At 41.0% G+C, this 16,483-nt stretch overlaps 1 protein-coding gene across 1 annotated transcript; it reads left to right on the forward strand.

Annotated features, from left to right (window-relative positions):
- The first annotated feature begins 6,528 nt into the window (after window positions 1-6,528).
- dact2 (dishevelled-binding antagonist of beta-catenin 2) lies at window positions 6,529-13,480 on the forward strand. The gene is made up of 4 exons (XM_062057690.1): window positions 6,529-6,902; window positions 9,055-9,187; window positions 9,269-9,553; window positions 11,254-13,480. The coding sequence occupies exons 1-4, from the start codon at window positions 6,636-6,638 to the stop codon at window positions 13,113-13,115; spliced, it is 2,547 nt and encodes an 848-aa protein (XP_061913674.1). The 5' UTR covers window positions 6,529-6,635; the 3' UTR covers window positions 13,116-13,480.
- The last annotated feature ends 3,003 nt before the right edge of the window (window positions 13,481-16,483 follow it).

Consider the following 16,483-nt stretch of genomic DNA (forward strand, 5'->3'; position numbering starts at 1 on the left):
TAGTGAAAATATTATCTCTATGTTAACAAACTCGACTGCAGCTCCGCCATGATCAGACACGCCCCCCCCCCCCCCACACACACACACACACACACACACACACACACACACACACACACACTCACACTCAGCCACACACACAAAGAGCGCACGTCTCTCTTCTCCGGCTTATGACACAAGAAGAATCAGAACTACGACACTGCAGCGTTCCGATAAAACACACTTTATACTACATAAAAAGTAACGTAAAATAACGCAGTAACGCATCATGTAGTAACGGTAACTGAGTTACTGAATATAAAAAATAACGCGTTAGATTACTAATTACTTTGTAACGCGTTAGTCCCAACACTGATGAAAAGTACAGTTTGTCTCTGATTAGGTCCATGCCTCAGAAACTGCAAGCTCTTATAAAGCCACAGGTTGTGCAACAAAGTACTAGTGTTTTTGTTTGTTTGTTTGTTTCATAATTCCATTACTGTGTCCTTATAATTGATTGATTCTATAATATTTCACCATGCTTTATCTACAAATTAAACTATGGCTGCCACAATATATTTTCTTGATTTCTTGTAGTGCTTCTTAAATCCATAAAGTTGCCCTTTGAGATTATTATAGATTTTGTCATGTCTGGTATCTGCTTTTTTCCACAAAATGAAACTTAATGAACATCCTCCAAGTCTGGTGATTCCTGGCAAGTGTGTAAAGTAGTATGAGACTGCCCTCTAGTGTCTAATGTTTGCACGTGTATGTGTGTTTCCATTGATGGCCAGTATTAAGATGCTAAAGATAAAACAGGGTTAAGTTAAGTTAAGTTAAATTAAAGGAGGGTGTAATCACCAACTTCTTGATGTTTTATCAGATTATTTGACACTGGAACAAGGATTTAATTTTCCTGATTCTGATTGAGAAAAATACGATACATATGAGTCACCTTTAATATTTATCACATGGAGGATATGATAATGTCTTACCACATATTTGGAAGACACCCAGGTCAAGAAGGCCTTTTGTGGAGCTTCAATTTTGAAGTTATCCAAAAATATAATTTTAAAGTAGTGGTGTCTTTTTTTTAAATCAGAATAATTTGAGAAGAATTTGGATTACTCGGGATTGGTTGATTGGCAACACTAAATTGGCCTTAGTGTGTGAATGTGAGTGTGAATGTTGTCTGTCTATCTGTGTTGGCCCTGCGATGAGGTGGCGACTTGTCCAGGGTGTACCCTGCCTTCCGCCTGAATGCAGCTGAGATAGGCTCCAGCAACCCCCGCGACCCGAAAGGAACAAGCGGTAGAAAATGAATATGGATTGATAAGAGGTTATTTTTTCTTGATAATTAATAATAATTTTAAAATGAGACCAATATTTGGACAGATCTTATTTTAATGTCAGAGTGTCACACAGGAACATGTTTTACCTGCCTGCACATCACTTATTTGTTTAAAATGTGGTAAGAGTTTTATCTAAAGTCCAGTCTAGGTTTATTTTGAAGCAACATTTGCCAGTGAGCACACCAGTCTGAGTTTCCTTAATCATGTTTTCACTGATAATTCCTGTGCCGCCTTTCAGGTAACCATAAATTGCAAGATTAATCTTTTAATACACATGATTAATGCGATCCTTTTTTGTGACCAATCACATGAGTTAACTTGTCATTTTTGACAGCCCTATAATTCTAAGACAAACAGTTTAGAGAATGGTGAAGAACAATGCTGTTTAGTACAATCCCAGCATGTCAAATCTCAAAATGATATATTCTCCTGAGAACCAGCATCCTTTGCAAAGGGTGTTTGTATTTTTGCATAACTCTGTTATTTTGTTCTCCAAAAAGTGTGATTATGACAAAAGAAACAAAAACAAGGAGGGAAAGGCTGAGGATATGCACATATTCTACTTGCAGCCAGTGGGCACTGTTGGTATGACATCAGAGAGATGTAACAGGACACTGGATAGGTTCTCACAGTTGGACCTAAGCGCATGGTTCATTTTGAATCACACTTTTGGTCTTGGTTTATAATTTAATTAGAAATAAATCAACAGAACACATGTGTGAAAAAATTATTGTTTTTTGTCTTTATTCCATACATAGAGTGTCCCAAACTTCAACACAAGAACAACAGTCTTGGCATAAGTATAAGTATAAATGACAACAAAACCATTTTTCTTTGCGTTGAGAGTTTTCATCCAGACGACGATGAGGTTAAAACGATCACCGTTCACAATAAAAACGCTGCAGTATGCATGCTAGTGTGAAGTGTGTCCATGCAGACATGCACCTTTCCAAAAAATAGAGGTAAGCCAAACTCAAAGTCAATTACCATGGTAACATACTCTGTGAACCAAACCTGCTCGCTCACAGGTTGTTGTTGTTTTTGTTTTTTGGGGGGTTTTTTTATCTCTCCTTACAAACGTGAAACAAGCTGTCATACTTGATGTGTTTGGTAATTTTTTTTAAATATCTGTTTTTAAGTATATATTTCAAATGTGTTTTAAATAATTGTTTAATAATTAAAAACCAAATAACCCTAAAAATATTTTTGGTTGAAAAACACCCCGAAAAACTATTAGAAACCTAAAACATATTACAATTTTGTAACCAAAACTTTTTTTATCATTATTATTTTTTTGTTTAAAATCAATGTTTTTGTTTGCACACTTTTTGGGGGGTGCAGATCCATTCATTTTGTTTGGTTGCATAAAAACATATGTCTCTACATACATACATATTATATCATATCAGACCAGCAGAATATGTGTGCCACTTCTAATTAATGTAAGGTGAAAGCGAGATGCTTTGTATTTAAAATAATAAATAAATACAATACTTGAAAAAATAAATAAATAAATGCAGGAGTAAAAATAAACTACCATAAATATTGTTTAAAGTAGAACAAGAACTGCATGCATGTATTCTGAACTATTGACTATTTTAAAAAACTAAGTTAAACACTCCTGTAAAATATTTATTTCATTTATATCCAAGAGGCATCTCTGGACATCAGAAATGTGTGTTTTTTATGCAACCAACAGGGGTGGGCCTCTGCTGGCCTAACATAACCGGAAATAATGATCATAATTAAAAATAAAAGTATGTTTTAATTTACTTTCATATCTAAAAGTATTCATATTCTCTTCATGTCTGTCTTCATGCCTACTCAGTGGCCTAGTGGTTAGAGCGTCCGCCCTGAGATCGGTAGGTTGTGAGTTCAAACCCTGGCCGAGTCATACCAAAGACTATAAAAATGGGACCCATTACCTCCCTGCTTGGCACTCAGCATCAAGGGTTGGAATTGGGGTTAAATCACCAAAATGATTCCCGGGCGCGTCCTGAGATTGGATACTCATCGGGACCGTTAGCGGATGAATTTGAGAACACATACAGTTGATAGACAGTTGGGATAGCCAATCAGATCACAAGTTGTTGACAGTAGCCTATCTAAGTAGCCTGATGTTAACGAGACTGTGATTGGATACTCACTTGTCATTCCTGCTAAGTTGCAACTTAGCAGGAAGCAGGAAGTGTTGACCCGCAAAGAAGGAGAACAAAACGTTGATTAGGTGGCAGCTATATATTTGCAAGGCCATTTTCAAGAAAGATATTTAAAGGCCTACTGAAATGAAATTGTTTTTATTTAAACGGGGATAGCAGATCCATTCTATGTGTCATACTTGATCATTTCGCGATATTGCCATAATTTGCTGAAAGGATTTAGTATAGAACAACGACGATAAAGTTCGCAACTTTTGGTCGTTAATAAAAAAAAAAGCCTTGCCTATACCGGAAGTAGCGTGACGTCACAGGAGGAAGGATTCCTCACAATTCCCCGTTGTTTACAATGGAGCGAGAGAGATTCGGACCGAGAAAGCGACGATTACCCCATTAATTTGAGCGAGGATGAAAGATTCGTGGATGAGGAACGTTAGAGTGAAGGACTAGAGAGGCAGTGCAGGGTGTATCTTTTTTCGCTCTGACCGTAACTTAGGTACAAGGTCTCATTGGATTCCATACACTCTCCTTTTTCTATTGTGGATCATGGATTTGTATTTTAAACCACCTCGGATACTATATCCTCTTGAAAATGAGAGTCGAGAACGCGAAATGGACATTTACAGTGACTTTAATCTCCACGACAATACATCGTTGACGCACTTTAGCTACGGAGCTAATGTGATAGCATCGGGCTCAAATGCAGATAGAAACAAAATTTAAAAAAACCCTGACTGGAAGGATAGACAGAAGATCAACAATACTATTAAACCATGAACATGTAAATACACGGTTAATAATTTCCAGCTTGGCGAAGCTTAACAATTGAAGCTAACTTAGCTACGGAGCTAACATGATAGCATCAGGCTCAAATGCAGATAGAAACAAAATTTAAAAAAACCTGACTGGAAGGATAGACAGAAGATCAACAATACTATTAAACCATGAACATGTAAATACACGGTTAATAATTTCCAGCTTGGCGAAGCTTAACAATTGAAGCTAACTACGGAGCGGCGGCGGCGGCGGGCGTTGTAGCTTTCGACGACACCCCGGCCGCCATCAGAGTCGGCAAGAAACATATATTTCCCCAAAGTTACGTACGTGACATGCACATAGCGACACGCACGTACGGGCAAGCGATCAAATGTTTGGAAGCCAAAGCTGTACTCACAGTAGTGCGTCTGCTATCCAGCTCAAACACAACACAACCTCCTGATTGTGTTGCTGTTGTCCGCCGCTAATACACCGATCGCACCTACAACTTTCTTATTTGCAGTCTCCATTGTCCATTAAACAAATTGCAAAAGATTCACCAACACAGATGTCCAGAATACTGTGGAATTGTTCGATAAAAACAGAGCAGTTTGTATGGTGACACATTGGGTACGAATACTTCCGTTGCCGTCGTGACGTCACGCGCATACGTCATCATACATAGACGTTTCCAACCGGAAGTTTAGCGGGAAATTCAAAATTGCACTTTATAAATTAACCCGGCCGTATTGGCATGTGTTGCAATGTTAAGATTTCATCATTGATATATAAACTATCAGACTGCGTGGTCGGTAGTAGTGGGTTTCAGTAGGCCTTTAAAGAGAAACTACATCTTGTGAGACCATGTCGGCGATGAAATGGGGAAATGCCCGCCATTTCCACTCGAATCGACGAGGGGTACCACTGGCTTTTACGGGTGCTACAAATTGTTAGTTCATATATTTTATTTGTTTATTTTTTCAGGTTTAATAGGTTTTTTGCAATTTAAATTTTGACAGTACCACATAAGATATGTTTTAATTGCTGATGCCGGTTTATTGATTTTTAAATGCACCAAAAAATAACCCGTTGGGCGTAAATGTGTTTCTGTATAGTATTTCTCCAGCAATGATCATGAGGTGACATAAATTATGGATGGCATGGCGCATTTTGGTAGAGTGGCCGTGCCAGCAACCTGAGGGTTCCTGGTTCGATTACCAAATTCTACCACCCTAGTCACGTCCGTTGTGTCCTGGAGCAAGACACTTCACCCTTGCTCCTGATGGGTCGTGGTTAGCGCAGCATGGCAGCTCCCGCCATCAGTGTGTGAATGTGGAAATAGTGTCAAAGCGCTTTGAGTGCCTTGAAGGTAGAAAAGCGCTATACAAGTATAACCCATTTACCATTTATTTTGAGAGGTAATCATTGAAGTCGGACATCACTGAAGGCCTAGGTGGGAAATGCACGGCCTGCCACTGGCAACCAAACAAAACAGATTTGCAACTAAAACATCCATCCATCCATCCATTTACTACCGCTTGTCCCTTTTTTGGGGTCGCGGGGGGTGCTTGAGCCTATCTCATCTGCATTCGGGCGGAAGGCACTTACACCCTGAACAAGTTTCCACCTCATCACAGGGCCAACACAGATAGACAGAGACAACATTCACACTCACATTCACACACTAGGGCCAATTTAGTGTTGCCAATCAACCTATCCCCAGGTGCATGTTTTTGGCGGTTGGAGGAAGCAGGAGTACCCGGAGGGAACCCACGCAGTCACGGGGAGAACATGCAAACCCCACACAGAAAGATCCAGAGCCCGGGATTGAACCCAGCACTACTCAGGACCTTCGTATTGTGAGGCACATGCACTAACCCCCGTTCCACTGTGCTGCCCAACTAAAACATATATTTGAAATTTAAAAAATATCTATATTTTCAAACCGAAAAAAGTGCAAATATTTTTGTCTTTGTTGCATACAAAGACATAAAAAAATATCTCTATACATCTCAGATGCTGTGTATTTATAAACACATGTGTGATCATACACAACTCCACTGACCCTAAAGTCACAGTAACAGACATGACCTCAAGAGGGCGCAATTTACCGAAGATAGATACTTGCCCTGTTTTGGAACGATAGGCAGATGATGTTGGTTTAAATGGGAAAGATTAGAAGCAGATGTTGACTGCGTGCGCAGCGTCCAGCCAATAGGGAGCGATGCCATTTGTTGTGTGTGGGCGGGGCTTAAATCTCATCTCTATGCTGGAGGGTAGTCCCATCATCAGGTAGTTCTAAACCCAAGCAGGTAAAGACTCGCTCGTTCACTGAGGACTTTTCACATCATTCTCTGACATTTCTGGATATGCCCGCTGTCTAATCGCCATCATGCTGAGCACGAAGAGCTCCTGCGTGGGAATGATGAGCGCTGCCGTGCATGGGATGGACCGCAGCAGGGTCGGGGAGAGGCTGCAGGCTGCCCTGGCCGGGCTGCAAGAACTGCATCTGCTCCGGGACCGGCAGAGAGACATGGTGAGCTGGGCTCTGAGGGCGGACAGGGAGGAGCCGCTCACTGGCCCGGACGAGAGCATGAGGACGATGGGGGCCGAGGAGCAGCGGCTGGAGGCGACCCTCACAGCGCTCAAGCAACAGCTGGTATGAAGTCAAAACTCAACTTTATCAACATGCATCTTTTAATGTGTTCTTACCATTCTTGTGCAATATGCTGATCTTCAATTATTAGCAGACACACTTTCAAGCCCTCAGCTGGGGGTAGGAAGCAGGATTGGGAGTCATAAATCAGGTTCATTGCTGTAAACAAAGTAAAGTGTGTGTGTGTGTGTGTGTGTGTGTGTGTGTGTGTGTGTGTGTGTGTGTGTGTGTGTGTGTGTGTGTGTGTGTGTGTGTGTGTGTGTGTGTGTGTGTGTGTGTGTGTGTGTGTGTGTAGACTGCATGGGGGCAGTCACAATCATTAACCACTAATGCCAGGAAATAATAAAATAAAGGATGGTGTGAGTTTGTGTGAGTGTTGCAGACAACTGGTGTCTAAAAGTGTGACAAGCTCTGCCATGTGTGCTGCTTCTGGCAGGAAGGCCAGGGATTATCCCGCATGCTTGAGTTACAATGATTTATTGTGGGGTACTCTAAGGCCATATTATTTTTCATCAACCGTATTAGGTTGACAATATGTTGAAATGCATAACTCCTTTGACCTTGCAGATTGTATCGAATTTGGTGAAGCGAAGCTGCAGACGCGTGAAAATAAGACTTAAAAGTGTATTTTTTTGAAAGGGAACTGTAACAGTAAAAGTAAACACCACTCCATCCCAACCCCCCAAGCCTCTAAGCAGTTTACACAATGGCCGGCCCCCTCGCTGTGGGGGAGAAATGAGTTACCCACCGCTGGTTTATCCATGCTCCCCCATGTCCTGCTGGGGTTAATCATCAGCCACAGCTGAGCAGCGCCTCTTGTTCTGATACCTGTACAGTAGATGTTGGAATATTCTAGAATATGTACCATTTTTCTTGACATAAAACTGCTATACTAGTCCGATAGAAGGAACAAAATACAGGATATAAATAAATGATAAATGGGTTGTACTTGTATAGCGCTTTTCTACCTTCAAGGTACTCAAAGCGCTTTGACAGTATTTCCACATTCACCCATTCACACACACATTCACACACTGATGGAGGGAGATGCCATGCAAGGCGCTACCAGCACCCATCAGGAGCAAGGGTGAAGTGTCTTGCCCAAGGACACAACGGACGTGACTAGGATGGTAGAAGGTGGGGATTGAACCCCAGTAACCAGCAACCCTCCGATTGCTGGCACGGCCACTCTACCAACTTCGCCACGCCGTCCCAATATAAGGCAGGAGTCCCCAAACTTTTTGACTTGGGGGCCGCATTGGGTTGAAAAAATTTGGCTGTATATATATATATATATATATATATATATATATATATATATATATATATATATATATATATATATATATATATATATATATATATATATATATATGATTTGCCTGAGTGGCTAGGAGACCCCGAGATTAACAAGCGGTAGAAAATGGATTAGAGAGGACAGATTCAAAAATAATAATTGAAAAAAAAGGTTTTGTTTTTTTTTTAACTTGGGACTTCCTGCGGGCCGGATTTCGGACGCTGTCGGGCCGTAGTTTGGGGACCCCTGATATAAGCTGTCAAAGACAGAAATGTTTTAGCTACACATCCTCATTCCCAAAACAGATAGATAGACAGATATATAGTACTTTATTGATTCCTTTAGGAGAGTTCCCTCAGGAAAATTTAAATTCCAGCAGCAGTGTACAGAATTGAGATCAAATTTAAAAAGTAAAAAGTAAATAATGGGGGTATAAATGGAAATAAAATAGAAAATATAACAATAAGAATAAAAATAATAAACATATAACAGTAAAAATAGGAATATAACAAGAGAAACTATGCAGTAGTGACCATGTTATGAAAATGTATTGCACTGTAATGTAATAATGTATAATGTAACGTAAATAAACCTTGAAAGTCACCAAGCAATTGAAATGGGACCACACATCACTGAACTTTGAACACACAGGACTGGCTTACCTTTGTGAAATAAAGAGGATGAAGACTTTCGCGTCAGAGCTCATTCTTGTTCTTGACTAACCGGAAGAAGCATTTACGGGAGTGAAACCAACGCTGTAACATTCACCTGTGGCCAATTTAATAAACCTTATTAACTCTCCCAGTTGACACAATTTTTGACTGACCTAGACTCTAACACTTTTTTTTTTTTATATAGTCTCGTCTTCGGAAACAGGACGTAGGACTGAAAACGCACCTACAGCAGCTGGACCAACAAATAAGTGAGCTGAAGTTGGATGTGAGCAAGGCCTCCACAGAGCAACTGGAGAGTGACAGCAGGCCAAGTTCAGGTGTGTATGCTCACTCGCTGGTTTATAGTCAAGGATTCACACGTTACGTTGCCGTTAAGTATTCATTTATACTCTCTCCAGGTTTTTACGAGCTCAGCGATGGTGGCTCATGCTCCTTGTCCAACTCCTGCACCTCAGTGTACAGCGAGTGCCTGTCGTCCTCCCAGACGAGTCTTCTCCTCCCTTCCACGAACCCCGCTAACGCTCAAGTTAGTCCACAATTACAAAAGGATGTTTACCGTCGCCGATCGGCTGATGAAAGCGCAACCCAGCCCAACAGTACCCGTGGCATTCATCTGGGAAGCAGCAGGATTAGGGCGAGCTGCGTCGTTGCCGAACATGGACGACCAAGACCTGTGTCAACAGGTAAACACCTTTTTAACGCTTTACTTTTTGCTGACTCTGAGCTAGCAGTTTGAAACACAAAAACTCTGTTATATATGAACTAATCTTTTATGCAAGTATGGATACATGGTCCTCAGGAACCCATGAAATAAGATGTGGGGTTCCCCAAGGCTCAATTTTAGATCCCATTCTTTTTTATCTTTCCATGCCTTTTTTGGGGAAGTCATTAGAAGACACGGCATCAGTTTTCACAGTTACGCTGAGGATTTTTTCACTGGTCTAAAGCACATTGGGCTTGATTTATTAAATGTTTGTGTGTACTAAAACACGTGCAAACTTTATAGTACATGTAAAGCTGATCTACTAAAAGTGTGCAAAGAGGATTGTGTCTCCTAGTGAGCAGAATAGGGCGTGCAATCCATTTTGCATCTCTGTCTTGATTAATAAGCAAAATATATGCTGATCATCAAAACGCCCACAATACTGGGAGAAGAAAATGCAAATATATAACCATGAATTGATTAACGTGGACCCCGACTTAAACAAGTTAAAAAACTTATTCGGGTGTTACCATTTAGTGGTCAATTGTACGGAATATGTACTGTACTGTGCAATCTACTAATAAAAGTCTCAATCAATCAATCAAAATGGCGCAACATTCATCACCATTTTGCGAGCAGTTTTTGCATTTTATTTAGCACGTTTGAAAAGGACGCGTAAACTGACAGTTCCACACACGGCGTTGTATGTTTCGACATATTTGGACGGTCAGAAATAAAAAAAATATTAGACACATTTTCTATTCAGCAACATCCTTTTATAATTCCATAGCTGCTAAATGACTTAAATTGATGCATTTTGGTGTCATTTACATTTTTTTCAATGCCGTACATTTTTTCACATAGAATAAATATTGCTAACATGTATCCTATATGATGAAAACTTCTTGAAGTATGCAATTTTTGGGTCATGTGCGCAGTAGTGCAGCCTCCCAAAACGCCACAGGTAGGAGCATGACAACATGCAACAGGGGACGGTGTGGCGAAGTTGGTAGAGTGGCCGTGCCAGCAATCGGAGGGTTGCTGGTTACTGGGGTTCAATCCCCACCTTCTACCATCCTAGTCACGTCCGTTGTGTCCTTGGGCAAGACACTTCACCCTTGCTCCTGATGGGTGCTGGTTAGCGCCTTGCATGGCAGCTCCCGCCATCAGTGTGTGAATGTGTGTGTGAATGGGTGAATGTGGAAATACTGTCAAAGCGCTTTGAGTACCTTGAAGGTAGAAAAGCGCTATACAAGTATAACCCATTTATCATCTATTATAACATGAATGTGCAGTGAATGAGAGTATGGCTCTGTGGTGATGCCCCTTATAGTACAAGCAAAATTCTCATTTAAATAAGGCGTTCTGCACCACTGTTTAATTGTACATACAATCTTAGTAGATGGCACGCAACAAGCCCACTAATCGTACGTGTTATTTTTTTGATTGCACATGCAGTTTAGCACAAATTATCAGGCCCTTTATGTTGCAACTTGCCTGTGTATTAAAAGTACTAAATACATACATTTTGGTTGATTGATTGATTGATAATCTTTGAAACATAATTTTAAAGCATACTCACATGCCACCTGCACAGCATAATGATATGCAACACAAGAACTGTGTAAAAAGTCTGCTTTTGAAGTGCATTTTTCATTCAACGGTTAATTGTTTTTTCAGGTGACCTCGAACGGATGATGACTCAAGGACTAAACTATAAATCTGTGGATGCCAAGAAACAACCAACATACCCCAACCCAAAGATCCCCCTGATGGATCCAAAGTTCCAGAGCAATTTGGTGTCCCGAAATGGATTTGAACTGTACCACTACCCCAGTCCACTGCATGCCGTGGCCCTCCAAAGCCCAATCTTTTTCCACTGTGGGGAACCTGCCATACTGGGACTTGCAGAAGGAGCCCCAGTGACTGATTCTGACACACTCCAGTGTACTGAGCTGGGATATGATACCAAGACTATAGGCTATATTGACAAACTCCTCCACCGCAGCTCTAGCAAAAGCCAAATTGAAATGTCCCCTATGGCTATGCAGGCACATAGCAACTATCTGAGGAAACCGACTGAAGTCACAACTGTGTTTCCTCAGAAACCGGTATCTCCTCCTCAACCTCCCCCGTCTCAAGCCATAAACATCATACCACTAGATAATGAACAGAGGAAACACCGCATGACACATTCCAGTCCAGAAACAACTGATAACGCAGACCACCAACAGTCAGTGAGACCTCAGGAGGTTTCGTATGGGCAATCCTATCCTGCTGTCATGAGAGAGTACAGCTCTGATGAGGTAACTATGTCATCACTGAGGAAGAAGGACAAAACCCATGTTGTATCAAGAGGCCAAGCACAGAAGACATGTGGGGATAACTCAAAATCAAGGCTGGTAGAGAAGAAGGGTCATAGGCAAAGACCAGTCTTGTCACACAGCTCAAGCGCAGAGGACAGTCAAAGCTTTGAGGTGCACAATGGCCACAGAGGCTCCCTCGAGTTTGTCCACGCAAAATTTGTCCCAGCTGGGACTCAGAGGGTCAAGGTGAGACAGGCTGATCGTAAAACCAAAGCAATAAAACTTAGAAGAAAGACCGAAGAGAGAAAGCCTCGAGGACTGAGGCAGTCGCATGGATGTTCATCTGTCGAAAGAACACGAGAATCTGGTGGATCCAAGGGAGACGCGAGAAGGTCAGGAAAGGCAAAGCTGCTCCAGAAATACCCCAGCTGTCCAAACGAGGAGCGCAAACAGGGTTCAGGCTCAGACTCCAGCCTGTGTGGCCCTGTATTGATGTACACTCACAAGGTCCACTCAAAGCCATACCCTGTCCAAGCTGCTACCAAGTCCAACAAAAGCCGTAGATTACAATGTGGAGAGTATGAGCAGCCGGTGGATCAGAGAAAGAAGAGACAAGGGGCTGTCAAGTGGTTATCTGATGGGGAGAAGTTCCAAGCATCAAGTGGACAGCGACAGTGGCCCAAAGATTTCCATTCCCAAGTACCAGGAGGCATGCATTTGGTCCGCAGCATGAGCGCCAGGTCAGGCCAATGGATAGGACCACCCCACCCCTTAATGAGCTCTATGTCAGCTAATACTTTCCATAGTAATCTCAATGCCAGATACCCCCCAGCACCTCACTGCATATCCAGCCAGTACCCACCTCGATGCGAGTCTGAGTACTCCGCTGAGTGCATGTCGCTATTTCACTCCACTATTGCTGCAAGTAGCGATGGGGAGATGAGCGACAACACCACCAATCGCTTTGGGGATAGCGAATCCAGCCAAAGCTTTCAATCCTTCTCAGACTCAGAAAGCAGCCTTTCCCTGGACGAGGTGGACCAGTTGGACAACCTTGAGGTGGAGGGAGACTTAGTATGGGCTGAGGCTACGCTTGGGCCCACTGCAGCTGGACAGACACTCCAGCAACTCCCACGACCGGAGCCCTCGTCCTGCCGCATCAAAGCCTCTCGAGCCCTGAAGAAGAAGATCCGTCGCTTCCAACCTGCCTCTCTAAAGGTCATGACTCTGGTGTAGCGGTGTTACCTCAGGCTACAGCAGAGGACTGTGGGAAAATGTGTCTGAGCATCAGCCTTCTTTTCTGTGCACTGATTATTTTCAAGAACAATGACGTTATAACCAAAGAGGCATGCATGTATGACAAAATTATACTTACACTTATTTGTAAATACTATTCTAACTCACTCCTAAATGCATGTGTTTGCTATTGGAGATTTTGTGAGAAATTCATAATAACATGTACAACTAAACTTCACTTTTTGCTTTAGTTATTTCTGTTGATAGTTTAATCATATTTTTTTCTGACTAATAATGCTTGTTTCTTATTTTAATAAATTGATAATTGATGAATATATTGAATTGGACTGACTCTGAATAAAAATGTTACACATGATTAGAAGCTACAAATGCAACATTCTTTCTTTTTCACATGTGACTGGTAAGAACGACTCTTGATCCTGACAAACATCCTGCTGAGGGAAACCAATTTAGCACAGATATCTTTCGCAGCTCCTTATCTGGTTTCCTGATTCGGACCAGCTGTTGGCTTAATAAGTTGCAGATTCAACATTAGACCCAGACAGTCATGCTTAATTAGCGGGCTGAAACTTGTCAGCACTCAGACATTCAAATGAAAGCAAACACTGGAGCACTAAAACACACAATCGCCACACACGAGCGGGCACTGAGATGACATTAGGTGAGGTGTCGTAGCTTAGGCTACCACTTTTATGGGATTTAAGAGGGGAGAGAAATGATAAGAGGTTCTAAGTTGTTATGCTGACATAAGGAGACAATACAGTGAGAAGTGTCATTTATTTAAAAAATAATAATAACAATTATTTCTTTGCAAAAATCACTTTGTGACGATAAATCGTGTAATATCCAGTTTGGTTGGGGTGGAAAAAACGTTGTCTCTCGTGGTTTTCCGTAATACCACAACACTACTTCTAACCATAAAGTTTTGAATTAAGAAGCTTACAAAGATCGCATAGTCAGCATTTAATCAAATTCTACTTTGAAGATGTGTTCCCTGCAGCTAGAAAGGCTATTGGGGCCATTCCAGTAAATATCTGCCATGTGCGTCCCCTGTGTATAAAATGTATAAATGCATGATATATTTAACTGTGCAATAAATGTTTTTATCAGGCACATTGATCTGGTTGCATATTCAATGTACTGTATAATGTCTAAACCTTCAATACTGAAAAAAATGCATTTGTTATCTGTGGCCCCGTGTCCTAAAAACGAGACTTTATCATTACATTCAATAATTAAAATCCTTCAGATATGTTACATTTTTTAAATATATTTGTGGTACTTCTCTTCCCAAATATACTTCTTACAGAAAATAGTGAAATTCACACTTCAGTTGTGTTCCAGATGTTTTCACTCAGTCCAGTTACGCTACCACATAACCCCTTTAAAAAAAATAAAAAATCCCACAAGTCACATAGTGCACAGTAAGTAGCATCATCCCAATCTTTAAGTCAATTAATTATTTTTTCTGTGTATTTGCTGATATTTTAAAATATGACTGGACAAGTGGCAGGAGTTTAAATTTTCAGTACAGTCCTCTCACCTAAATATTTGTTTATTTTTTTTAAATACTATTTTTATTCAATATCTCTAACGTGCTTAATTTTAACATCCTATTAGCATAAAGGCATGTGGCAATATTAATATTAACTTTATTTGAAGAGATTTACCACAAGAAAATGGCACCCATTTGGTGGAATGTCCATATAGACATGAGTATTTAATACTCGTCTCTGACACGAAAACATGATGAAAGTGAAACCCTCGTAAAGCAGCACTCCTCCTCACTCCTCCACAAAAAATAGGACTAAAGTGCAGAGGCCGCAATTCATACATCAAAGGTAACGTTTTCGATTCAACTGAGTCAACTGTCTGGGGGTTTTGCACACCCTCTGTCCACTCCTTAAGAGCAACAGTGAGGCCTTGGTGGGATTAGTGCTGCTGTTTTCATGCAGGCTCACAGGGAGCATGACCGCTGCTGGACTTAACTTTGATGTTGAGCCGTGTCGGCGTCACCTTGTGTGCTGGCTGACCTCTGCAGCTGTAACGCTGGCTCATCTCTGAGGGAATCTACAAAAGAGGGGTCAGTGGGGCCTTTTTTTTACCCTTGCTGTCTTTTTATGTTCAACATGTCTGTTATCCTTTTGTTTGTAATGAGCCCAAATATCTCCTGCAGTTCCCTTATTAGACTGGAAGTGCACTTCTTAGGGGCCCAACGTTCACAATCCTCATTAGAGAATTTTATTTTATTTTGCTTTCTAATTTGTAATAATCAGCTTGTTCTCGGTGGCAAGCAAAGCAGCTAATGGGAGTGTAAATACTCTAAAAACACATCTAAAATCCGCCAACAATTCTTTGTTTACGTTTTGTTACCCGTATAATAATAAGCTGTAGCGATATTGGTATAGTAAGGTGAACACTGAGGAACTTTTAAAGCGTAGTAACACATCCATCGCCTTATGAAACGCCAGATGAAACAAAAATTGAGCTGTTTGGCCACAATACCCTGCAATATGTTTGGAGGAGAACAGGTGAGGCCTTTAATCCCAGGAACACCATACCTACCGTCAAGCATGGTGGTGGTAGTATTATGCTCTGGGCCTGTTTTGCTGCCAATGGAACTGGTGTTTTACTGGTGCTTTAAATGGGACAATGAATAAGGAGGATTACCTCCAAATTCTTCAGGATAACCTAAAATCATCAGCCCGGAGGTTGGGTCTTGGGTGCAGTTGGGTGTTCCAACAGGACAATGACCCCAAACATACGTCAAAAGTGGTAAAGGAATGGCTAAATCAGGCTATAATTAAGGTTTTAGTCTTCCCAAAGTCCTGACTTAAACGTGTGGACAATGCTGAAGAAACAAATCCAGGTCAGAAAACCAACAAAGTTAATTGAACTGCACCAATTTTGTCAAGAGGAGTGGTCAAAAATTCAACCAGAAGCTTGCCAGAAACTTGTGGATGGCTACCAAAAGCGCCTTATTGCAGTGAGACTTGCCAAGGGACATGTAACCAAATATTGATTGATTGATTGATTGATTGATTGATTGATTGAGACTTTTATTAGTAGGTTGCACAGTGAAGTACATATTCCGTACAATTGACCACTAAATGGTAACACCCGAATAAGTTTTTCAACTTGTTTAAGTCGGGGTCCACTTAAATTGATTCATGATACAGATATATACTATCATATATACTATCATCATAATACAGTCATCACACAAGATAATCACATTGAATTATTTACATTATTTACAATCATTGCTGTATGTATACTTTTGATCCAGCAGATTTGGTCGCATTTTCAGTAGACCCATAATAGAACCAAACTTCATGAATGTTTTT

The sequence above is a fragment of the Entelurus aequoreus genome, linkage group LG09 (genome assembly GCF_033978785.1).
Source record: "Entelurus aequoreus isolate RoL-2023_Sb linkage group LG09, RoL_Eaeq_v1.1, whole genome shotgun sequence".
NCBI classification, from domain to species: domain Eukaryota; kingdom Metazoa; phylum Chordata; class Actinopteri; order Syngnathiformes; family Syngnathidae; genus Entelurus; species Entelurus aequoreus.